At 40.3% G+C, this 25358-nt stretch overlaps 1 protein-coding gene across 6 annotated transcripts in view; it reads left to right on the forward strand.

Moving 5' to 3' along the window:
• RALGPS2 (Ral GEF with PH domain and SH3 binding motif 2) overlaps window positions 1-25358 on the forward strand; it is a 238615-nt gene that overhangs the window by 181252 nt on the left and 32005 nt on the right. The window contains exons 12-17 of one of the 6 annotated variants that reach the window (XM_090047437.1): window positions 1869-2004; window positions 5537-5688; window positions 12029-12106; window positions 16215-16269; window positions 22308-22385; window positions 23997-24102. In XM_090047437.1, coding sequence (XP_089903563.1) covers window positions 1869-2004; window positions 5537-5688; window positions 12029-12106; window positions 16215-16269; window positions 22308-22385; window positions 23997-24102 — 605 coding nt within the window. The remainder of the gene's footprint in view (window positions 1-1868; window positions 2005-5536; window positions 5689-12028; window positions 12107-16214; window positions 16270-22307; window positions 22386-23996; window positions 24103-25358) is intronic. The other 5 variants (XM_090047438.1, XM_090047440.1, XM_090047439.1 and 2 more) reach the window with 5 other exon arrangements.

Here is a 25358-nt window from a genome sequence, read left to right on the forward strand (position 1 = left end):
TACTTGTAATAATTCCATCTTAGATTTAAACAAGAACTGCTCTTTTATACATATTTTCTAATAAAATGCCATTGCCATTCTCCATACTAATCTTGTACATGTATTAAAAAGATACCAACCCTATATATTCTTGGAGGCTGAGGAATAAATTAACAGGGGTGGGCAATTATTTTGGGCAAAGGGCCGCTTACTGAGTTTTTTGGCAAGCTGTTGAGGGCTGTATGGGTAGCCCTGCCCTTTGACAGGTGTTCCACCCCTTGACAGGTGCTTTGTCCCTTGATTGCTATCTTGTGACCAGAAGTCCTGCCCCCTAACCCCCAGCCTTTGCCACCAGAAGTCCCTCTCCTTGCCCCCAGAAGTACTCCTTTCAGCAAGTGGTTTTGCCATCTCAGGACCAGACAAATACCAAATTATATTCTAAAAAATGAACATCTACAGCATTCATTAATTTGATTTTTTTTTTTTTTTAATTGTCCTGATTTACATGTGTTTGTATAGTGTACACAGAGGTGATTGCACAATAGCTCAAAATGAAGTCTTACTCTTACATATTGGTGGGGTTTAGGACAAGGTTCCCTCTAAGCTGTGTGCATGCGCAGCTGAGCACAAATAAAAATCTTGCTGTGCACCAACTTTTTAAAGCCATGCACCTGCCCAGAGAGGAGCTGGGTTTGGAGTGCAGCAGAGGCACCAAGGCCGGCGTGGGACACTTGCCAAAGGTAAGCTTGTCACTCCTTATGCAGGGCAGACAGTGGCTCCTCCCCAAGGCAGGGGCTGGGGGCTGGCATGGACTCTGCTGGCTCTGGAGAATTGTTCCACCCCCACGTATTGCTTCGGGGAGCAAGGAGGCACATGGCATCAGGGCTGAGGAGTGGAGCATTTCCCTGGAGCCGGCGGACCCCACACCAGCCCAAGCCCTGCCTTGCCTCATTTCGGAGAGGAGCTGCTGCCTGCCCTGCTTGAAGAGTGAGGAGCTTACCTTCAGTAAGTGTCCCATGCTGGCCCCGGTGCTCCCCTTTCAGTTCTATCAATTGATTGTGTCCGGCCCATGGCTGGGCCACAGCATCAATTTTACCTTACTGTGGGACACTAACCAGTGGACTGTGCTGAAAGAGGGAGGTTGGACTGAAGCAGCGCATTCCCGGACCACTACTCCTTAGAGGGAACATTGGTTTAGGGCATGGGGCATATGTATAGGCTGTGAGTGGGGTGAGGGAGCATGTGCATGTGTGTGCGTGGATATGTGGGTGGGTATGGGGTTTGTGCAGGGCTGTGTGTGGAGGTATGAGGGGGTGTGGGCTTGGGGGGGTTCTGTGAATGGCAGGGTGAGGGGGTGTGGATGCATGTGTATGGTGGGGTGCACATGTGGGGGACACACACACACAGTCCTCTCCCTCCCTTATTGCGTTCTCTCTCTCTCTCTCCTCCCTCACTGCAGGGACACGTGTGTGTGCGCACATGCACACACACGCACATGCGCACACACATCCTTTCGCTCCTGGCTTTGGGGGTACTGGCATGAGCCCTGTGATCCAGTGATGCATGCTGCAGCAGGAAGAGGCTTACGTTGGGAGGGGGAGGGAGGAGACTGAGATGAGAGGGGGCAGGGCTGGGTTGACCTTGCTGCTGAGACCTGCTGGCTTTCCCTGGGTCCTACTGCCCTTAGCTCCTGTTACCTTTGACAGGCAGCCAGGAGCAGATGAATATCAATTTTTCTAAATTTTTTAGGGGCCCTGTGGGCTGGATAGAATGGCTTGGTGGGCCAGATGCAGCCTGCGGACCATATTTTGCCCGCCCCTGCATTAGAGATTGTCATAATGATATTTATTCTGCTCAGTTGGAAATTCCTATTTTTCTGTTGTTCATAGGCTCTGAAGTGGGAGCATCTCCACAAAGTGGAAGGAAAAATGTTGCTGCTGAAGGAGCACTGCTACCACCAACCCCCCCATCACCTAGGAACCTGATACCACATGGGCATAGAAAGTGTCACAGTTTGGGGTACAAGTCAGTATTTTATTCAACTTAATATTTAAATTGTAAAGTATATTCACATACTGCATTGCCTTCTAATACCAAAGATTTTCATTTAAAGGAAATTACTTTCATTACAAATTTTACTCTAAGAAACCACAAAATGCAACCAATTATTCTGCTTTTGAGTTGGAAAAGTAGCTAGTAAGAGTTTGTTTATTGTTAATCATCAGTTTTCAAACATAACATCTTGCTGCTTGATATTGGAAAAGTGCTAGCCAATGACAAAATTGTATGTATCGAAGTTTTACTACAGAGAATGTAATCCTTGGGTTGGGGGTGGGGGGAATGATGAAGTAGGCTGGGGGAAGGATTTGGAGTTGGTCAGTATCTGGCTTTTCTAATTGCAGCCTAAATTGAGAAATGGTATACCACCAAAAACATACTGTATTCTTTGCAGTTCTATTTCATAAGAGGGTCTGACTGAAACACCCTGGCCACACATTACATTTAAGATGTGATTAATAAGTTAATTTTATCTTAAGTTGTGACCTGGCCACACATTTAATCAATTAATGTGATAATAAAAAGAGTAATAAGCCACAAAGTTATTCCACAAAAAATGTGTAATACCTTTGTGGCTGGTTCCTGTCACACCATTAAATGAACATGTGGCCAGAGGGAACCCCATGGCTGGAGGTCCCGTCAGCTGAGCCAGGCTCCCAGCTGTGGAGACACATCAGACATCTGATACATTTCTGCAGCTGAGAGCCTGGTTCAGCTGATGGGACTCCCAGCCATGGGGACGCATGGTGCACCCCCACAGCAGGGAGCCCTGTTTAGCTGAGGGGGCTCCCAGCCATGGGAGCTTGCCACTTGCTGGTTCAAGGGGAGTCCAGTATCATAATCTGGGGCTCTCCCTGTACTGTCAGTAAGGTGTGATGTGGTTTGATATGGGATCCCACAGTCATGCCTCCTGCCTCTCTCATGTGAGGCATGGCAGGAAGTGCAGTTATGTGGATCTTGCATCAGATCCTGTCACACCTTTTACCTGCATGTCTGGAGAGGCGCAAGGAAAAATGAAACAACTCTTTCTTAGTTTACTTTCCTAACCTGGATTTCCACATTATACATTTGAATGAAAACATGCATCTTCAGTTGTGTATTTTTTTAAAAGTGTTTATACATATGTGATTTTAAGAGGTTGTAACAAGCCTGGTTTTGTTCACTTTTTGACACTGTGAGAATAGAGCAAATGAAATTCTTAATCTGTCATATCTTGTATAATATTTCTCAACTAAACAAGCTTTCTTTTAATCATAGCTAATATAACTGACTTAACTCAGTTAATACAGAATATTTCAGTGACAGATTTTAAATTGTGACCAAGTAATATCAGCAAAAAACCCCCTAACAGACATTTTGTTAGCAATTAATATCAATGTCTTTTATTCACTCTCTGGTTATAATTAACTCTCTAATGTCTTTCTTCTGTTGTGCCTGTCTACTTATGAGGGGCTTTTGTAAAATGCATTCAGCTTTTATTGTTTGAAAATGGATTCATCTGCTCTTTTATGTAAGCACTATGTTAAGTTACCTGTCCTTGGTCATATGAAACTTCAAGTCCTTTCCTCTCAATTGCTGTTGAAAAACAAAATATATACACAATGTGCTCCTCTCCATCAAAAGAATGGAAAGAGAAAAATTTCCTTTTGTTTTACATATTTGTCCTTCTCAATTTTTTGTACAGTACCCCCCAAAAAAAAAATTGGTATGTAATAAATCCCTTTTTTTGGAGGATCTATTAATTATATCAAACGTCGAAGCAATTCTCACACATGTTCTGCCCCAGGTGATCTCTAGAGCCTCCAAGTAGATTTATTACCGTGATACTGATACGCAGGTCTATAGATGATATGAGGCTCCCATGACTGGCAGCTAGTCATCGAATTAAGTCTCTGTACTTGTCTCTACCCTCCTTAGTGGACTTTCGAAGATTGGCTTTATGACCTGTAGGAAGACTTCATACTTTGTCCAATGTTAGAATAAAGCCTTTTAGTTGTGACTTCTGTTTCTTAGGGTATTTTATATGGTCTTTTACAGTGTTAGCCTCCTTGGTTAAAACATAGCAGGGCATTTTGGGCGTAAGGGCAGTTCTGAAATAAAACCATTTTGTATGCAATGATCATCTACTGAACCACACCATCACTCTTCATGGTCATAAATGATGCGTGTGTTTGACAATCTTGCCATTAATGTTCCCCACTGCTATGTAATTTCACGTTTATTGCACATGAAATTGGTTGTATTTCAAAATTGCCATTACTTTCTGAAACATCCTTGTAGCTTGATTTCTAAAAATAGCAATTTCCACCAAGCTACCTGTGAAGTGTCACATCAGTGTGACTTCATACCCCTTTTTATTCTGCTTGTGGTTTCTGCATCATTGAAACGTTCTGTCCTTTGGGCCTGTATTTACTATTCTTGGGGAGAAAGCAGGCTCCTCTTTCTTTCTTCATGAAGCTTTGATTGTTTTATATTAAAAGAGTTGAATAAAAATCATGTTCACATTACTGCTCATTTTGACTACAGTGTTTGTAGACACTCAAATGCAGCAAAAGAACTCTAAGGTACATCTCTTCTATCACTTACCCTTTTCTTGGAGGTTACAGAGGTCATCAAAAGTCATCACATTTGTTGTAGTACATACACTTTCAGTGTGATGAAAAGCCAGCATCCACATGTTCATGTGTTGTGCTTTAGAAATGGCAAATTCACCACAAGAACAGCAGATCCATGACAAAAAGCTACCGTTTCAAACGGAGGCATTTGGGTAGCAGGATCAGGTGTTGCCATGGCAGCAACAGCTGATTTGAATAAGTTCATCACGGAGCCTGTCCAACTCGGACAGGATTCCTTGGGGCAGGGAGAGCTAAGGAGCAGCCTGGCTGGGGAGTGCACCTTTGTGATGACTTAGCTGCATTTCAGCCAGAGGTTATGTATGCCTGTGCACCCCATAGCACTGTATTTTTGTACGTCAGTGTCAGGTTTTTTAGGCATCAGTGAAATGCATAGCATATTTGAGCAAATCTTTTAGCTTTCTTTTGAAAATAGACTGTCAGTGTCTCCTTGTTTTCCTTGTCATCTTAAGAAGGAAAACCGTGAATCTTCTGCAGTTCAGCTCTTTGTGAAACCACAGAAGAACTGCATATTTTAAGAATTAGGATAAAAATCTGAAGTTCATCTGTGCAACAGCTAGTCTAACATGATCTCATTTTGGCTTATCACATATAATACATGAAGCTTTTCAATTGTAAGAGCTCTTGTATTGAAATTTAAGTATTCTCACTTTCATTTCCTGTCCTCTCTCCTCTGTTCTCAGGAGTATTGTACCAGTTTTCAATACTAAGGACCCAGACAAATACTACTATATTTTTACTTCATCAGTGAGTCCCCAGTTCTGTCAAGGGGTACCATGAAAAACTACACACTATCTTTCAATACCTTGAAGCACTGGCTATTGAAATTTATTGAGAAAAATCTTTCTGTCCTTATTTATTCCCAGTTTCATACATAAAATGAACACGGCAGAATTTAAAAGTGCAACATTTCCTAACGCAGGACCAAGACACCTATTGGATGACAGTGTCATGGAACCTCATGCCCCATCCAGAGGGCAGGCGGAAAGCTCTACCCTTTCTAGTGGAATTTCAATAGGTGAGAAATCTTTCTAAGAAAGTGTTATAATATATCTTTTAGTACAGTTGACTTGAGGGTGTGTGCCAGCAGAAGTACAAGTAATAGCATTTTAGAATAAATATAAGTATGAAATGGCAGAATAAATAGTATGAACTGAACTAAAAGTTGACAGATTATAGGAAATAATAAGATTATTTTTAAGCTTGTTTTAATAGTATACCAAAACATTGTATCCCATTATCTGCCAAGATGTTTTTCCCCAAGTGAATTCTTTATTTTAATCATGCCAAATTAAAACGTTCTGTCCTGAGTTACAGATCTTTATTGACAATGTGTTAGTAAATTGTCAATTGTAGATTTAAATTCTAGCTCGCAAGTTTCAGAAGTCATGCCATGTCAAGTATTTAAGTCAGTTTATCTGTGGGAATGATCATATAATTTTCAGATATTTCAGAATGCCAAAAATGTGTGTACTACTGAGTTATTTATCCATGGGTGTACCACTTGGCATATTAATATCAGTGTAATTTTCATCAGTTTTGTGCATTGATGTAAGTTACACTGGTGTCCTGAGTGGACAGATGGCCTGCCTCCTGAAATAGCTGCTCATATAAGGACTATTATAGTACTTCACTGGTATGTGGCAAGGAAGCTGGTGATAGGTTGCTTAACTTCAGCAAAGGGTTTACTTTGGAATGAAATGAGCTAGTGTTCTGGGCCTACAAACAGTACATATGCATGATCCATAAAGACATCATTGCATACCCATTGATTGTGTAGATCAATGAAAAGGGTATTAAAAGTATGGCCCACAGGCCAGATCTGACCCATGGAGCTGCCATCTGGCTTGCAGGGCTCCTAGAGGAGTCTGGAATTCAGGGGCAGAGAATAGGAGCAGGGTCCAACACAGAAATGAAAAGCATTGGCCACAACCAGTTTCAGGGGCAGTGGAGCAGCAGCTGTGTTAACAACAACTGGTGGGTGCCACTCGCCCTGCTGCCACAGAATCCCATAATCCAAGTTTGGCCCAGGGGCAGGGTGATTTTGATGGGCCTGGCATAAGTATGTCAAACTCTAAGACAGCTCAAGGAGGATGTAGCATGTATGGTCCCATTTGCATCTTTAGCTCAGATAACTCTGGTGCCTAGTGTTATGAAGGCAGTCAGTCTATTTAGATGCTGCTTACTTTTTATTCCACCCCCAGTCACAGATTAAGGGAATTATAGTTCAGATGGGCCTGTTGCTGCTTGACCAACATAGAAAAATCCATCCTAATTAGACTAGAATATCTTTAGTAGTAGCAGAACTGACTTAGAAACACAGTGTCAAATGGAAAAAGATTTTTTTTGGGCGTAGAAACATCAAATAATGCTATTTGTTGCAGACATCCCACTTATTTTGGATTATTTGCTTTTGTTATAATTGGAAGCACTTTTAGTTCAGTAAAAGTTCACTTAACAGTTATCTGTTTATCATCAGTAAATCCAAGAATACGAGGGAGTTTCACATTCCAAGGTTACCAGATTTTTAAAAGGGTCAGAGTTTGTTTCTTTTGAAAGAGCTTCCACCTTAGAGGGAGCTAAATGTTGTGGCGGGAATGATGAAAACTACCTTTTAAACCATTAGTCATGTGTTTTTTGTTTTAACATCTTTTTATGAAAAGCTTGGTTTTATTTCAGTGCTCATATTAGGGGAAATTAATACATTAATGATAAGTTTACCTTATATGACTTTTCATGGGGATGAGGTCTTTCTCATACCTCTGCTTAATTTATTTTTCAAGACCTGTTTTGGAGTTTTATATTATTCAAGTTCCTTTTTCCATGATGCCCCCTTTTGGCTCCTCAAGGTACTCTTTCTCCCCCCACTTTCTTGCCATGCCTTGATGAAATTATTTTTTGCTGTAGAAGGGAGGCTGTCCCAGGGTCCCCAAGTGAGCCCTAGCCGCCTTTGGCCAATGGGTTCCTTCTGTATCCAGCTGGCCTCCAGCCCTGTTCCTCAAGCCCTAATCAAGGCCTCCTTTGTTCCCATCAGTGCCTCTGGGCACTCATCACCTCTGGCAGGGCTCAAAACCTAGTGTGTTCCTCAAGCACCCCTGTGGCCACCTTTCCACCCCTTGTATCCGAACCAGTCCTCCAGTTTCAAACTAGAACAAAAGTTCAAGCAACCCCTTTAAACTCAAAGACAGCTCCCTGCCCCCAAGTTGTTATACTACTTCCTACTCTCTGGCTCTCAGCCTTGTGAGCATCTGCTAGAACTTACAGCTCTCACTCCCCACCAGCCTCAGCTGGCAGGAGCTTCTCTTGCTATTGAGTTCAGGGCTGCACTCCCCTCTGCCACTGGGGCCAGGCTTATATCCCCAGGCTCTTCCTGCTCCCTTAGCCTCCAGAGTAGCTTACTCCAGTGTTCTTGCTGCCTAACCGGGGCTCTGCCCTGTTCTGTTGGTAGGCTGCTAGCTCTGCAATGGGCACTTACTGCCTGTGGGTTCCTGTCTGTCTACTCCCTGCAGTGCAGTCTTCACCCACCTGAGGACATCCCTGTAGCAGCTTCTCCCTTAAAGTAACAGGAGCCCCTAGCTCCCCTGTTGCACCCCCCACAGCTTAAAATGGCATGATTTGAAAAGCAATGCATGTATGCTCAGTACATAGGATCTTTCCTTGTAGTTAGAGAAGAATAAATAATTTGATGTTTTATCTAGATTACTTGTAGTTTATGCCAAAAGAGTAAAAAACAAAGTCTAGTTCCACCCAGAATCTTAGGTTGCTTCTGCATATTGTTTAGAAACATTCCTGTCACAGCCATTTATGTGCCTGATGCATGGAGTACAAGCTATAATAAAACACAAAATGAGAGACATCTAGATCAGTGGTTTTCAACCTGTGGTCTGCAGACCACTGGGGGTCTGCATACTTTTTTCAAACAGGTCCACAAAAGATGACTATACTCAATAAAAAGTATGTGAATAACCACGCTTATAATTCAGAGGCGTTGTTACCTCCATTTGAAATTTCCAAAGGGGTCTCCAAATAAAAAGAAGTGTTGAAAACCACTGTTCTAGATGTTTCCTTTTGCAAGAAAGCTTTCTGATCATTATTCAGTTAAGATTCCAATATCCTGCTTCATAATATGAGATCACTGTTTGGGAGTCTGCAAGAGTATAATATGTAAAGACAATCAGAAGAAAGAAACAAAGCTACTCTATATGTCAGTGGTGCTCAAGGTGTTTGCCTTGTGGGCCAGATAAATGGCATGGGACTGGTCCACGGTCTGGATTGGGCTCTGTGCTGCCCCTGCTTATCAGTATTGGACCCTGGGGCTGCCCTTGCCTGGCCCCACATGCTGAGATTGGGCCCCATGCCACCTTGTATGCCTCTTCTGCTGCACAGGACCACAGCCTTCAGGTTCCCCAGGGATAAGTGGAGAACGCTGTGGGACAGATTGCATGGCACGAGGGGCCAGATCTAGTCCACAGGCTGGGCACTGAGCACCCCCACTATATATTCATTAAAATATGGTGCTAAAATTGACACAGTTAGGATTTAGTGATGTGGCTGTTTTATAAATCAGACCGGACTATGACATGTAATCAGCCAAATTTGTTTCTCTTTGGAACTAATGGAATTTGCAAGCTATAAATTTTACTCAGTGTATGTCTTTGTAAAGTAGCTAATTAAAGTAAAAATAACATACAGTATAGGTAAGTTCTTAGTGGTTGAAATAGTTAAAATATTGTTGGGAGAGCAAGTTGAAACTTCACCTAGAGTAGGTTGGTTCCTTCCCTAATTTTATCAGATCTGTGTCCATTTATATTAACCAAAGATCTGGCCCCAAAGTTAGGTTGCATCTTCATTCCTTCATAATGGATAAATATAAGTAAAATGTGTTGTTCTAAGAAGTGGGTCTCCTATGGCTTGTCTTTTACATTAGAAATTCACATTTTCTATAGGCTCCAGACTTACTATGGTGATTAGAGCACTATAAAAATGGTATAATAGGAACCAAGAGAGTGTGAGTTGAAGATCGAGAGAGGAAAGAATTTTTAATCTGAATATTTTTGAAACTCTGGAGTTGGTTTGTTTATGTTAACACCTGTTTAACTTCAGTCACTAACTTTTGGATAAAGGAAGTCTGTGTTAAAGATTTGGTATCCTCATGCTTTCAGCTAAGGTATTAGAACTCCCAGTAAACAAAACTAAAATGTTTGAAAGGTCCCCCAGTAAAATGCAGGGAAATGCAACTTGATATTACTGATATTTATAACGCATTTAAAATAACAAAAAAAACAAAACCCAACCATTTTCATCCAACCTTTTTACATCACAAAGTAGTAGATAAGGATGTGAACCCAATTTTTCAGAAGCCTGTATAGGTTTCTTGCAATTCCCAGTCCAGTACTTTTGAGCATTATGGAAAACTAGTAAGATGTTTGTTTGTAGATGCATAGTTCCTAAGTATCAAAGCATTTAGGAGTGTAGTTAATTGAAGTGTTAAAACTAGCTACCAGGAGCCATGAAGATTAACCTTTAAGATAATTGGAAAGAAAAAGTATATAGTACCATATAGAAGGAATGGTTTAGTAGGGGACAATCCTGCCTTGAGCAGGGGCTGGACTAGATGACCATGTGAGGTCCCTTCCAACCTGACGTTTGTCTGATCCTAAGGAATAATTTAAGGGGATTGTTTTCAAAAAGTATTGAAAGAATAGTTTAATAGTGTAATTAATATTGTTGAAACAAAATTTAGTTAGCTGGCTAACAAATTTAAAGACATTTTTTGATTATCCTTTTTTGTCACCATTATGGATATGGGATTTTTCCCAGTAGTGTATACACAATTCCTTTTGCTCAAAAAAAAAAAATTAAACTCATGAAGATGAAATGCCGGGGGAGTGGATTAGGCTCATGTGCACCTTTGTTACTTTTAAGTAGTACAGATCAGATAAAATTGTAACCATCTGGAAAAGATGGAAATAGGTGGGGAACATATAAATAAAATAAATTTACCTTTTGAATGATTTGTAATGAGTCTTTTAATGTAAAGTCTGATTGGCAGTGCTGGGATGGTTCTTACCAGAAAGCATCTCATAAGAAGAAATAGTTTAATTTTTAAAAAATGTAACTGTACAGAATCAACACTGAAGTTCATCTGAATGATTTATAGATGGTGGATGTCAGATATGACTGATGTCAGATATATGAAGGCCACAAGATTCAGCCCCCCAAATATTGTACTAATTGCACTAAACTTGCTTTAACTAGATTCATGTAATAATAAGGTTTAAAATAGACATTAAACATTGAAGTGCTAAACAACTGATGTCATGGAGAGACTCAAAGAGCACGTAGAACACCGTGGAATTGGCATTGTAAGATGGTGACATAAGTCTTAAAGAAGGAAAATTCTGAGATTAATTTCAAAGGAAACAACATTTAAGATAAATGCTAGCTAGCAGCTCTACTTGAAAGTATGTGAGCATATAGGGTTCAAATAAATTATTCAATAACAAGTATTTTAAAATTTTAAGAGCGCTTGTGATAAGACAAAAATATTTAATTATCTGAATTACTTAACTGAAACACAAGTGTGGTTTTCACTTTGTCTGGTCTGTGACACCTTGGGAGTTCTGCCCATTCATCTTTTAAGTTGATTTACATAGTATGGCTATACGTTCACTTTGGATTAGCTTTTTAAGTAGTCAGTTACAGGAACTGAACTTCATCTGTTCTGATTGCTTTATTTTTCTCATTTGTATCAATGGAGGGCACAGACCATGGGTGAATTGTGACCCCATTGTGCTTGGCATTGTATAAACACACAGTAAAACGCAACTAAATGTTGTGAGGGCATTGTTGTCTTGTTTGGATGCCAGGTGCACCTGGGAGTCATTGAGAATGAACCTGTCAGGCACACCAGTCAGTCATAGGCAAAAGATTCTCCTCCCAGTATTTCCTAGTCCCAATGGAGAAAAAGAGATAGACACCCAGGCTTTTTAGCAGCCTCATTACTCTCTGTATGTTCTGCACTGTACTAGCTTTGATTGAGCATAGAGTTCATTGGCACTTCAGTAGTTTTGGAGTCAATACTAGCATATCTTTTTTCTAACAGGTCCCAAATGATGATAAACCATTTCTTCTCATTCCTGTCCTATCCCATCCTGAGAAAAAAGGAGCACAGTTCAGTATGTCTGTACATTTATACAGAGTGCTAAACTCTGACTTAGGTCCTTGCAGGGGTGGTTGAAATCTGTGCATCTGAAACAAATGCAGCATAGATAGTTACAGTCACTCCAGAAGAACTTTACTCTTTAGACTGGTGGATAGATCTGACTCAAGTATGCAGCAGGATACCCTTTTTGCAGGTGCTGCTGATAAAGATCCTTGTTATGGACACCTCCACTCAAAGGTGAGAAGCCCACACAGATCAGCTGAAGGTTCAGGTAAGATATAGCACATACATATTCTGGAGCCCAGGTCAATTGGACTGGCATGGGAAGGTATTCCTACCCTAAGTAGGAGCCTTAATGATTCGTATGTTCACTATCACAACTGCAGCAGTTTACTATGTCAGCTAGAAGGAACAAGATCTCTCTGCAATTTTTGTCAGGAAGCTATCCACCTCTGGAAGTGGTGGTGGTTCTATACCTTCATAGTAAATATACTAGCAATACACCTCACCAGTTTCACCTCAGCCCCTACCTGGAAGCTATAAATGGTCCTTAGGACAGGATGTCTTTTAATTGATGATAGTTTCTGAAGGTGGACCTTTTAAAGTTCAACTATGTTCCCACAGTTTTGGTCCAGAAGAGAAGTGAGTCAGTGCTCCATATCAGATACTTTTCTATTCTCCTGCACTCCTGGCCTGATGTGTGCTTTTCATCCTGTTCTTATTTTACTTGGGGCCTTTAGGAAATGGAAACAAGATCCAGGTCTGGGTTATTGTGATAGCACCCACATGAATCAAGCAATTTTAGTTCTAAGATCTAATGAATGTGTCAAGACAATGGGCCATCAAGTTAGCCAGTTCTGCTTGCTTAATCTTAATGACTCCTTCCTTCACTTGGACCAGTTGTCCATAAACCTAAGCTCCTTGTTGTCTGGATGACTATTCCAGAGAGGGTGTTGTCCTGTGGTGCAGGACATATTGCTTCAAGTAGACCAGTGGGGGGCCAGCTTTTTTGGCAAGTATGCCACAAATTAGTCTCACAGTGCCCCCCCCCCCCGAGTGCCATTTTGATCCCTTTCCTTTGCCCAACTGGCTGCTATGCTTTGTTCCCTGTCCTGTGCCCCTGAAAATCTCCTGTTCTGCTTTCTTCTCCTTGCCCCATGTTTCACTGTTGCATGTTCTCCCCCTGGTCTGCTGTGTGCCCCACACAGAAGCTGTTTGTTCCTTTTGTGGTGCACATACCACAGGGTGGCCACCCTTAAAGTTAAGGGGACCATATGTCCTATTTGGCTGGGACAGTTCTGGATTTTAAAGCCCAGTCCCAGCCAGTTGGTAAAAATTGAAGCAAGAATCCCAGAATCACAGGGGCATGCGCTGTGTTCCACCAGGGAGGTAGAGCAGCATGGTATGCCACCTCCTTGCTGTACCACCCATGCTGCTGCCTGTCAGCCTCTGTCACTGTCTGCGGCATCACTGCTGACTTGGGTGGGGTAAGGGCGTGGCAATGTCCCAGATGTTCCAATTGTCCCTTATTTCCTTGTGGTCAGCCTGCTTAAAGCAGACTAATGAGAGCCAAACAAGAGTGTCTGCCTGCCTGCCTGCCTGCCTGCCTGCCTGCCTGCCTGCCTGCCTGCCTGCCTGCCTGCCTGCCTGCCTGCCTGCCTGCCTGCCTGCCTGCCTGCAGCACTACAGTATATTCCTTAGGGCCCAACTACATGCTCAAAGTAAAGCTAGACAGAAACCACGTATAGAGTTGTTAACAGCTTTTCAAGTGCTAACTTTGTAGCTGACTCCCTTTATACCTGGATAGACTTTTATATGGCATAATAATTACTTTGCATGTGTGGCTGGTCTAAATGTATTGCATATTAATTACTTTGCACTTGTGGCTGGTCTTACTTTGCATGTGTGACTAGTCTAAAATCATTGTGCAATTAAATTGCATAATATATGTAACGTGTGGTAGGGGCCTTAGTTTAATCTGAGTATACTTAGCAGTGCTATCTGCTAACCACCCTCCTTTTCTCAGGGGATTATGTCATTCTCTAGTATCTTTGGTGTTGAAGTTCCTCAAGGGGTTCATGTACATCTTCCCAGAAGGCTGGGAACACCCACCATCATGGGACATCCTCTGAGAATTGGTTTCTGAGTAGAATCTCTGGATACACACTACATGCTTAATGAAGACTGAGTCCTTGGTGGCCCTCACACCTACTAAAAGTATAAATGAAATACAGGCTTTCAGACTGAACCCACCTTAAATGGTCTTCCATTTAGATTTGATCCATATATATTTCCTTCTCAGGTGGTCTTTGAATTCCACACCACCTAATCTATTCAGTTGCTGCTTTTCTTCCTGAAACTACCTTCGTCCCTTAGTGAAAAGAGACTCCATGTTTTGCATGTTGTGAGGATGTTGTCTTTTTATTTGGATAGAAATAAGCCATTCAGATGTACACTTTGACTTTCTGCATGGCATATGCTGTAAAGTTGAAGGGACAACAGGTATCTTTACAGAAGCTATATAAGTGATTTTTAGCTTGTATTTAGATCAGAAAGATCCACCTGGACTTGTTAGGGTTTACTTCATTTTTGCTGTGATGCCTTCTGTGGCCTGCCTGGTAAATGTTTTCATGTAGAAATATGCATGCAGTACAGAAGCATGGAGTTCAGCCTATATTTTCATCTTTTGTTATTCCCTGGCAGAGGCTTCCATATTGGATGTGGATTTCATGCGTTAGACCTGTAATTACCCTATAGATGAATTACCCTTCTAAGACTCGCCCCCCAAGTTAGGCTATTTCCCTAATAAGATTCTAAAATTTACCCAAGAGAATCATTCTCAGGTCTGGGACACTCTTCCTTTTTATACCATAATATAGCATGTAAACAAGAAGCAGCACAGAGACACTGAAATCACAGTGCCGTTTAGAGGAACCAGGGGAATAGGCTGGTGAGAGACTGGGCTAGTGCTGAGCAATAGAAATTGCTTGAAGGTAGGGAGCAAGATTGGTAGCTGGGGTAGAAAACAGGGCTAGTCTGAAGCATGAAGAGCCAGAAAGGTAGATCAGTAAGAAGAAGCATTGGCTGTGCTGCAGTTGATAAAGAAGGATGGTTCATTGATTAGAGCAGGACTTGTACTATTTTCCTGTGTTGATTCTGGACAGGTCACTTAGCCTATCTGCACCAAAGTTCCCCATTTGTAAAATGAGGATAACAGTACTTCCCCACATCATATGGATTCTTTGGAGTTAAATATTTTAAATGTTGTGTAGTGTTTGGACAGTATGGGGAGGGGGAAGGGCATAATATTATCTATGAGGTTGATTGTCAAATTCAGAATCTCTTAATGTAAACAGAAGCAGTTAAGAGCGAGCACACTGGCAAATTAATAAATACAAATAACTGAAACAAATAATTTTGATGTTATTGTATTATTTTAAAGATTTAAAGTGGTCTGTTTTGAGTTTTGTATATGTGTACTTAGTTTCAGCTGTTAAAACCAAAATATGCATAAGTTATCAAGATCTGAAAAACAGCATGTAGGGCTTTTTAAAAATGAACTACTTCAAATTCCTGAAGTCCTAAGCAGCAACTTTATTCTCTAAAAAGTAAAATCTATATGAGAAGAGAAATTGGTGCAAGTTTTATGAGTGCACACGTTTATTTTCAGGCCTGACTGAGGGATTTAATTAAAACTATAATTGCAAATTTGACACTTCCATATATTCATAGCTCAGTTGTTAATCTTTATGGCATCTTTTGACTCCATCCCATATGTGCTGTTTGACAAAATAGTTGCTCTGATGTCTGACCTTGCATCTCATCCTCCTGGAATGTGAATAATCAAAATTTGCAGTACATTTAAACCTTATAACAGCCATGAATGGAATTTAACTTAAAACAATTGTTTCATGTCTTCCAAGTCGTCATTATTCTTTAAGATATTGGAGATTCCTATGAGTGTTTGCCTTTTAATGGGAAGCAGTTTCTCATGGCAGGGCTCCATTACATTCTACAGTATCTAAGTACTTTGCCATTTAAAATGCACATAATTCCCCTTTAAATAGCATTTTACTAGGCATGAAATAGATGGATGAAAATTTGGGAACCCATCCCTCCCTTACTAGTTACCTTCCTTTTTAAATTTGTGCTTATTGTGGGTGCCTAGAACCAGCCCTTTTTCAGATCTATGCCTCATATTTTAACCTCAGATTCTTAGAATAAAAATTACTAAGGTGAACATTTTATCTGTAACAAGTATTACATGGTTATTTCTCCTAATATTTAGCATAAGAAAATGCCAGTTAGAACAGTTAGACTACAGATGGCATAAAATGAGGAATAAAGTAGTTTCAAAGTATCATCCATTCTGGTTCTAGGTAGCAGTGATGGTTCAGAACTTAGTGAAGAGACTTCATGGCCAGCATTTGAAAGGTAAGAAAACCTGTCACATTTAAACCTATATTTTCAGTTCTCTTCAGATAGTACTAGTTAAACCTATTGCTCAACCCCACAAATGAAATGTCATTTTAGTGATGTTCAAGGCTCCCCTCTGTAATAAACTGGATAATACTCAGTGCTTCTGGGTTACAGTAAATCTCTTGGATCTTGTAAAGCCAAGTGAGGGGCATCACTTTACCATTATTAGCTGACGACTGCTACCTGGCTTATGGCACAATGTAAAACAAGCTAGACTACCACTAAACTTGTACAATACTCTCAGCATCATGTGCCACCCTCATTTTCTTGTCTTCACATATCTTCAGAGTTCCCATCTCTTGCATTCTTGCTCTGTATCCCCTTACTATTGTCCCCTTGCTTTGAGATTCTCCCATCCCCCCCCTACCCCCAAACTCCTTGTTCTTGCTTTGTTTTCTACATGGGGAAATCAACTATTACTACTTGTTGTATGAATAAAGAGAGGCAGATAGCTACACTGCTCTGAAGTCATGCAGGGCAGGATGGCTTACTTAGAGGTGCCTCTCTGAACAAGTTAGTCTCTGTGGCTGCATGCATACATTCAAATCATCCAGGACAACTCTCTTAGGTTTGTTTTCCTGAGGGGGGGGTGGAAAAACCTGACCTGTCCAAAAGTTCAAACAATAAAGCGATGAGCCTGCATGGTAAATGCTGGGCAGTCAAGGGACCTTACAGCACACAGCCTAGCAGAAATCTTTGCAGACTTTATTTATTTATTTATTTTTAAGTGAATGTAGGCAGGGATCATCAGGGAAGGTGGGGGAATGGTTTGTGCCATGTACAGAACAGTCCTCCAACCTTCCCTCCCCTATGCTGTATTTGAACTCAACGAAGGCTGGACAGAAAGTATGCTTGTATGCTTCCCTGCATCCAGGTGCTGCATTGTGATTCAGGAAGGGATCAAGCCAGAAATGGAATACACCCCCTAACTGCTTCAGCTCTGGGCATTTCCAGCCCAAAGTGCTCAACGGGCATGTTCTTCTCCTTGTTTGGCTGGGACTGATGCATACTGTTCCTTTCCCTTGGGGAGAGTGGGGAGAACCAGCAAAGCATGCTGGGATTTTGGAGGAGGACTCTGAACCTGCTGCCATACAGACATTGTCTCCTGAGAAATATTCTCTGGAAAACCTCTTCACTCGGGTTATTCCCAAGTTATTTTTCTCCCCGAGCGGCCACTTTTACACTGGAAGAAAAATTACTAACTTCTGTACCCTCAGGGTTGTACCAGAGCTAGGTACATCCATTCATAAAGCCCAAGGCAGAATCAGTCTAAGTTATGCAGTTTTCTGTAAGCAGTGTAGTTTAGATCAGTAGTGAACAGGACATACGTTTGTCCTTTGGGTGAGAGAGGCAGATCTTAGACTGGGCTCCACCATTGTTAAACCTCTATGTGCTGAGCTTCTCTTTTGTTACAGCTATAGACTGGTTTTTTGAAACATAATAATTTTTTATGAGCAATTGCAGTGAATTGAAGTGTGTTTAGCCCACCACCTGTTTATACACAATCTGCTTTCATATTCATGGAATCCATCAGTCTAGAAACTGACTTGGGTGACCATACCTACCAATATTCATGGTGATAGCTTAGTTGGTAGATACTTTGGCCAAAGTATTTGTTTATGGCTAGGAATTGTAACACAGTCCTTATAGTTGGCTTGTGGTTAGTACAAGTAATTCAAATTGTAGAAGTTTTGCTCTAATATCTCTTCCTATAAGGGCTGTTCAATTCATGGAAGGAGCAAAACAATTGCCCTTAAAACAATTAATTGCATAAGTAGCTAAAACATTCTTTTAAGAGACTGACTGTTCTTGGGCTAACTTGTAATCGGCACTAGCCTCCAAACTTGTTTTGAAATTTCTACTCCTAGAATAGGCATAAAGTCATATGGATATATAAAGAAAATAAAGCTATAAAGAGGAGAATCTGGAATTTGCAAGTAGTCTTTTTTATCTGTGTTGCAGATAAAGTTTTTTTTTTAATTTTTTGTTCTTCCCACTGTACTCCCATGAAATTGGAGAGCGTGGTTGGAAATGATTCTGAGATTGAGATGTGGATCTTGTCTTGAGTAACTCTGTGATTCTGGTTCACTAGGATGGCCAAAGCATTTATTTCAAAGGTTTAGAGATGGTGCTGAATGTTATCACATTGGCATTGTGACACAGTATGCAGCAGGTAGAGGTTAGATGCTGAAATTTCTCTCATTGGCTGTCCTTCTGAATGTTGGTAGGTATGTTTACTTAGAATAGCTTGAATTCAGACTGCTGGATTGCTTATTACGGGGGGGGAACAAATATAAAAGTAAGAATACGTTTTATTTCCTTAATTTGCTTGAAAAAAATAGATGCAGGTCACAAATACACAACCTTTGATCTCTCAGTTTTTTAAAATAAGTTAGTTTAATTAAAAGTAAGTGGAAAAGCTATCTGTCTAAATTTTTAGAGATACTTCTTAAAAAGTGAAAAAAAAAAAGTCTTTGAATGTGTAAAAAAAAGTAATCTGGATTGTTTAAGACCAAGACTTACTCGTGTTGGACAATATTTTGGGGGGAAAGAAAATAGGGTCATGATTTGTTTGCAAAGTTTTTCAAGATTCTTATCGCTGGGCATGTCTACGCAGGATGCTTTGAAGGCCCATTAGCCTAAATTTAAGGCACATTAGGGCATGTGTCTACACGTACGTGCCCTTAATGCACTTTTAAAATGACAATTTTGAGCTAATTGCGCCTAAATTTGATGCTTGCAAACGCAGGTACCAAATTTCAGCACAAATAGTTAAAGTTCACATGTAGATATGTTAAATCATGTTTGTTAACTCTGTGTATGACATGACGCGGAACTAACTTCATTCCCAAATCAGTCCACACACAGTGCTAATAATGTGTTTTAATGCCTGTGTGTAGATGCCTGCCTAAACCCACTTAATGTGGGTCACCAGAGTCTGGAACACACTCCCAGCAGAGCTGGTGCAGTCACCCTCCTTGGAGGAGTTCAAGATGAGACTGGACAGGCACCTTGCCAAGCTCATCTGAGCCCAATAACTTCCAGCCCATGGCAGGGGACCAGACTTGATGATCTTACAGGTCCCTTCCAGTTCCATGATTCTATGAATGTGCATTAAATTTAGCTGCGCCTAAATGCATGTGTAGACATGCCCACTGATTTATGAAATAATTTGAGTTGTGGGAAAAAAAAGTAAAATGTCTATCTTGTTTAATCTTTTTTTTTATGCTTAGTAAGTGCCTTTTTCAAGACAGCTGTTAGTTTCCAGAATTTTATTTACCTGTTGTATATAGTTCTAGGTCCAAATCGGAGCTTGAGGTTCTCTTAATTGGTTAGGTCTCAATTTTACATAAAGTTGGGCTAACTATACCAAGTCATCTTTTCAGATAATGCAGACTGTACCTGATATCTGTTGTTCTGCTATTAAGAGGAATTGCCTGCCAAGCTGGTGGTTATGTCATTAATCACCTGCTCTCTTCAGAGTAGACCTACATGTATTTAGTTGTTGGTTGTAAAACCTTTATATGCAACACAATGGCTAGGAAATCCAAGGAGCAGGGGAAATACAATACAGATCTTCAACTACCTTTATTTACTCAAGATTTTTTTGAGCATGTCCCCCTTCCCCTCTCCTCCTTCTTCCCCACCTCCCCCCGCCCAGTCAGCATGGTGGAGGAAAGCCCCTTGTCTTACATTCATATACAAGGAAACCTCACTAAATACATTGTCAATCATTAAACTGCTGCCAAAAGCAGCATGTGATCATAATGTAAACAAGCTATGAAGTTGATTTAATGCAGTTTGATTTAACACTGAGCATGACTGTAAAACATGGCCCCATACTGATTGATAGGAATCCTTTTTGTGTGGCCCTTCAAAAAAACAAAAACAGGCATTTACTCCCCCAGAAAAAAACTGGCACTGGGCTGGAGGGTACTGCAATACCAAGCCAGCAGCAGCAGGAGGGTCAGAGCCAGCCCTGACACCCTCCCCTTGGTGCCAGAAATGCTTGATCCTAAAAAGGCTGAGATTGATGGGAACTTACCACAAGAATAAGTTAGTGTACCCCATTTGGATAAAATCTGTGGTAGTGCCCATTACCCTCAATCCCCCTCATTGCCAACTCCTTTTTTAAGTCAGATGAGCCACTGTATTGAATATGTTTTGACTTCCTCTTCATTCCTACAGCTGAGCTGAGCCTTTCTTTCCCACTTTCAAGAATTCCTGTTTCTTCACCAGCCTTGAATGTCTGGCAAACATCACCAAATGGGGCCCCAAATGGTTCACCCATTAATCCCTTGGTCACCCCCTCTTTGTCTTTCTCATATGATAGGTGTGAACCTACACTTCATTACATGGAGCTGGGCCCGGTTGCCCTGTCTCTCATCTGAATATAAATTTTTGGAGGCTCCCTAGACTTACGATAAGAACACCTAGTTCCAGCCATGACCAGGGGTGTTAATTAACTCATGGATCCTTTGTGGGGGGTACCTGGAGTGCAAGCACATACTGAGCAGTGCTGAGCTGTGGGGTCACCATGGCTTGAACCTATTGACTCTGCTGGGACCCAGACCAATAAACTGTATGGTAAATCATGAGCCTTTTGGCTTTGGAATATGCATATTTTGTACTATATATAAAGTAGGTACAAAAATGCTGCTTAAAAGCATGCTTATGGAGTACTTGTGCTAAAACTTCCAGCAGTTTCAAAAAAGATAAACTGCATCAGTCCTGGATGAACTGAGTTTATGGGTTCCTGTAGTGATTTCTGTATATGCAAGCTTCCCTCAGGTATGTTTATTTCAAGGGCAGTGTTTTCATATTTTCCCCTTTTTTCCATACGCTTATGCAGAGCAAGGTCTGATGGTAAGGTGGGTAAAGGTGGAGGTGGGCAAAGAGTCTCCCTCACTCCCCAGAATTACTTTCTTTGCTGTAGCAATGAGAAGGGGATAGATTTAAGGCAGATCTCCAATAATTGGATTCTATACCTGGAGAATTATAACAATGTTATAAATTTTCCATATATAGATTTGATTATCGGGGGTGTCTTATATTCAGGTAATTATGGTAATAAAAAAAATTCCATATTTTTGTTCCCTTCAATGTGGGGCTACAGCCATTCTAACCCCATTATACCTAACATTAAATGAGACACAGTAATCAAAATGTAAGTCTAAAATCCAAGTGGGCAGTAATATTTAAAACGGTTCTAGTTAAAAGCACAGACATGTAACCTTCCTGTATAAAGTTTCTGTTCCATATAAACTGCAGTATTGTAATGTTAACATGCTTGCTTAGTTTGCTTCATTTGTATTTGAGTTTTGAAACTACAGCTTTTTAAGTTATAAATTACTAATGAGATATTGCTTTGCTGATTTTCACCAGATAAGTAAAGGTGTATCCAGTTTGAAGTATCTGTCTTTTATGAATATTGTGTTAAATAGATAATTGTCTCTTAGCAAAGTGCATGTGATTTTTTTCAGTGAAAATTCTTGCCTTCAAAGGTTGATTTGGAAATAAAGGGATGCCATTACAAGAGACTGAATTAGCAAGTTTGTTTTCCTGTAACCAGCAGTTTGCATGTGTGTCTAGTTTTCAATCCAGGGGCCCCATTACCCTTTGTTTCTTGTTGTATCATCTGTAGTTAGAATTGAAAGACAAAAATCTGCGATCTAGTTCCTTCCCATATTTTCATTTTGTCCTATGAGAATTAAAAGCTGCCTTTTTGTTCTCAAAGCCCATTCATTGATGTACCAATAAAAAATACCCCAGTTATAAGCATTGACATCAAAAACATCTGTTTTTAAATAAGAAATAGATTTTGAAATCTACCTCTGCATGTTTAATCTTAATTAAATTCTCCAGTCTACCTTATTGTTGGAGAGGTAGTTATGTAGAACAAGGGAAACTTTATTACACTGTTCTAGGAAATAATTCTGCTTGTGTGGATAAAAGTATATGTAATGCATACAATTTATAATGGAATTCAACAGGAACAGATTATACCATTCTCTCGGTCCGGTGACAAGAGTGGCACGAAATGGCTATCGAGGCCACATGAAGGCCAGCAGGTACAATCGCCCTGCATACAGAGGTCACAAACTTTCCCTCTGGTGTTGGTGACTGGTTTAATAATTAAGTGGCTCTCTTCTGATATGTTTGATCTTTCTCACTTTCATCTCCAAAATAAGATAGTGCCCTTTTTCTTACAACAGAACTTTTTCTGTGATTTAATCTATATCATCATATGGGCTTTGGCTCGTTCTGATCTGTATATCCAGTTTCTAGGACATTAAATCTTTACATCAAGCCATAAAGATGCTTTAAGCTATTTAATATAGGAAAATAGAGTAACCATGTAAGCCATGAAGCTGCTTGTCATGCTTGAGACTGCGATCAAGTTATTTTCTTTGCTAACAGCTTTTTATTAAATTTGCCCTTTTTTCCCTCCAAAATTATCAATTTGTTTAACTTGCAAGCCTGGAATTAAACTGGCCCTTTGAGTGCCAAATCATTCTCAATAAAGGAATTCCTCAGAAGTTGCTAAGCTCACGTTAACTTTGTTCTCTGCAGTTAAACTGTAACCTCTGTCTGCAGCAGTGTGGTTTGCTAGTTGTAAAAGAGAAGGCAGTAGGTCAGATTCTATGCAGTAAGTATCAAATATTGTCTGTAATGGAGTTAAATTCACATTCATGTGTCAGTCTCTGAATTTGTCTGCATATCCCTGGCAATCACTAACTACAGTGTAAATGTTTGCCAGATTTTCTGTTTTTTGAATATGCATAAATGGTATGATAAATGAAGTGATGGATTCTGGTTTACTTCAACAAGCATTTCAGAAATTTTTGCTTCCTCAGCTTGCTTCTAGAAAGCTGATGGATTCAGGAGTTTAATTGTGTAAATGGTTTGACATGCACTGACATGATTCCTGAAGTGAAAATAAAAAAAAAAAAAGAAATAATTTCTGTTTTTAAAATGGATTTTTGAAAGCCAGTCAGCTGCTCAGTTTTAATAAAGTTAAGTTTCCTTTTCACAGTTCCTGGCATCTGTTTTTGGCCCCTTGCTCATGGGCACTCTTCAGACTCAGAGAGGATTATTAGAACTCCAGCTGCATTAAAAACGCTATCACTTACTGCTGTGGGCCAGCTTTTCTGCTGTTTGCTGCTGCTGCTGTTACTGCTTTCAGATATTACAAATGAATTGTGCATGTTTTTCTAAGCTTGTGTGTGTGCACGCACGTGTTGCAGTTTTACTGTCTCAAAAGATTCTAACAAATAAAAATACCCAGTCTTTGAATTAAGAACTAAGAATGAACTTCTAACAGAAAATTGCAGTAGTATTACAGGTTTGCAGATAATGTAAACATTTTCCCAGTTAATTAACTATAGTTGAATTTTTGCTGTATCTTGAGCTTTGGAAAGTTTGTTTGCGTTTTCTAAATCCTAAACCACCTGCTGGGCTAATTAGTTTTCTAATCACTTTTGTTTCTGATTGAAAAATCCACAACATTACCTTGTAGGAGCCAACATCCTTTTCCACAATGGAGTCCAATAAATTAAATGCATTCAGCATTTCTGAATTAAAGAACAGATGTTTACATTATGTTTTGAGTAATGATTGGAGAAGTAACTTAAGAAAAAATGTTTGTTTTTTCACACTGTTCTCTCGCATGCTTCTTCTAGTTCTCTAGAATCTGAAGATTTGGCTGTTCATTTGTATCCTGGCGCAGTTACTATTCAAGGTGTTCTCAGGAGGAAGACGTTGTTGAAGGAAGGCAAAAAGCCTACAGTAAGACTATTATATGGCCATTTTCCCTCTTCCTCTGTTTTAAATTTTAAAAAGTTCCTGGGCTAAAATTGTGACTTCTTTGTTCACTTTTACCCCAATCTTTACTGAAAGTGGCCTGGTAAAATCAGCCAGACTTGTGCTCAAATAAGAAATGACCGAAGGGCCAAATTATATGTATATCTGCCACTTACAAGCATGTTTGCTCATAAATGTATATATTCTTGGTATTTATATGTATTGTCTAAATCAGGGTTAGTTATCATCAGGGAAGATGATCTTTCTTGCCCCACCAAACGTATTCCCTTAATCTTAAATATTACCCAAATTTTTCACTTGCACAAAAATGCTTCTAAATGTATGTAATTTACTATAGTCTACTTTTTTTTGTCTGCTGATATCCTCCAGTGAAAAAAGAAAACCATTAAAATGTTGATGCACTGTATTTATTAGAGTAAGATCCTGGCAGTTAGTAAAATTAATATTTTTACAATATTTCTGTTTAAAATTAACCTGAGCCTAAAGAAAGAAGAGCTCAGTTTTTTTCACAGCTGCCACAGCTTTAGATCTTTTATGTATGCAGTATTTAACCTTCTGCATTGTTGAGAGATGCCTATAATTAATAGGGGTGTGCGAAGCTTTGGTCACCAATTCAATTCGGAGAAGATTCAGCCTGATTCAGAGGCCAAATGACTGAATCCAAATCTAATTGGGAGACAAAGAAAACCCTCCAAATCAATTCGGAGTCTCTGAATCAATTCAGAAAAGATTCAGAGATTCAAAAGGCAATCTTGCAGGGGAACAGAAACTGAGAAGAGGGAGGGGGAGCGGGGGGGAAAGACTGACACCTGCAGCTGGCCAGTGACCTCTTCTGGTCACAGCTGGACTGTGATCTTTCCCTGAGTCCCCTTCCAATCTCAGTGCTCTGGGGGAGGCATGTGGAAACAGCATATAAGCCTCTATCTGTAGTCTTTCTGTCCCTTTTGTGAGCTATTTCTGCATGAGCAAAAGAGGGGCAGGTGGCTGGCCCAGAAACAGGCAGGTGGGCAGAGATCTAATTGGTGCCAGGAAGGCCTCCTGTTACAGGCTACCATCCCTGCTGTTTTCATCCAAATCTGCCTTAACACACAAGTGACATGAGTTTTGCTTTCATTGGTTTGAGGTGCAGTTTCCCAGAAACCACTACACCGATCTCCTTGAAACTTGGCAGGCTTCATGCCTTCATGTGCTGCTGTTTTCATCCAAATCTGCCAAAAAAT

This window comes from Crocodylus siamensis, chromosome 5, assembly GCF_052110815.1.
Source record: "Crocodylus siamensis isolate JL-2025a chromosome 5, ASM5211081v1, whole genome shotgun sequence".
NCBI classification, from domain to species: domain Eukaryota; kingdom Metazoa; phylum Chordata; order Crocodylia; family Crocodylidae; genus Crocodylus; species Crocodylus siamensis.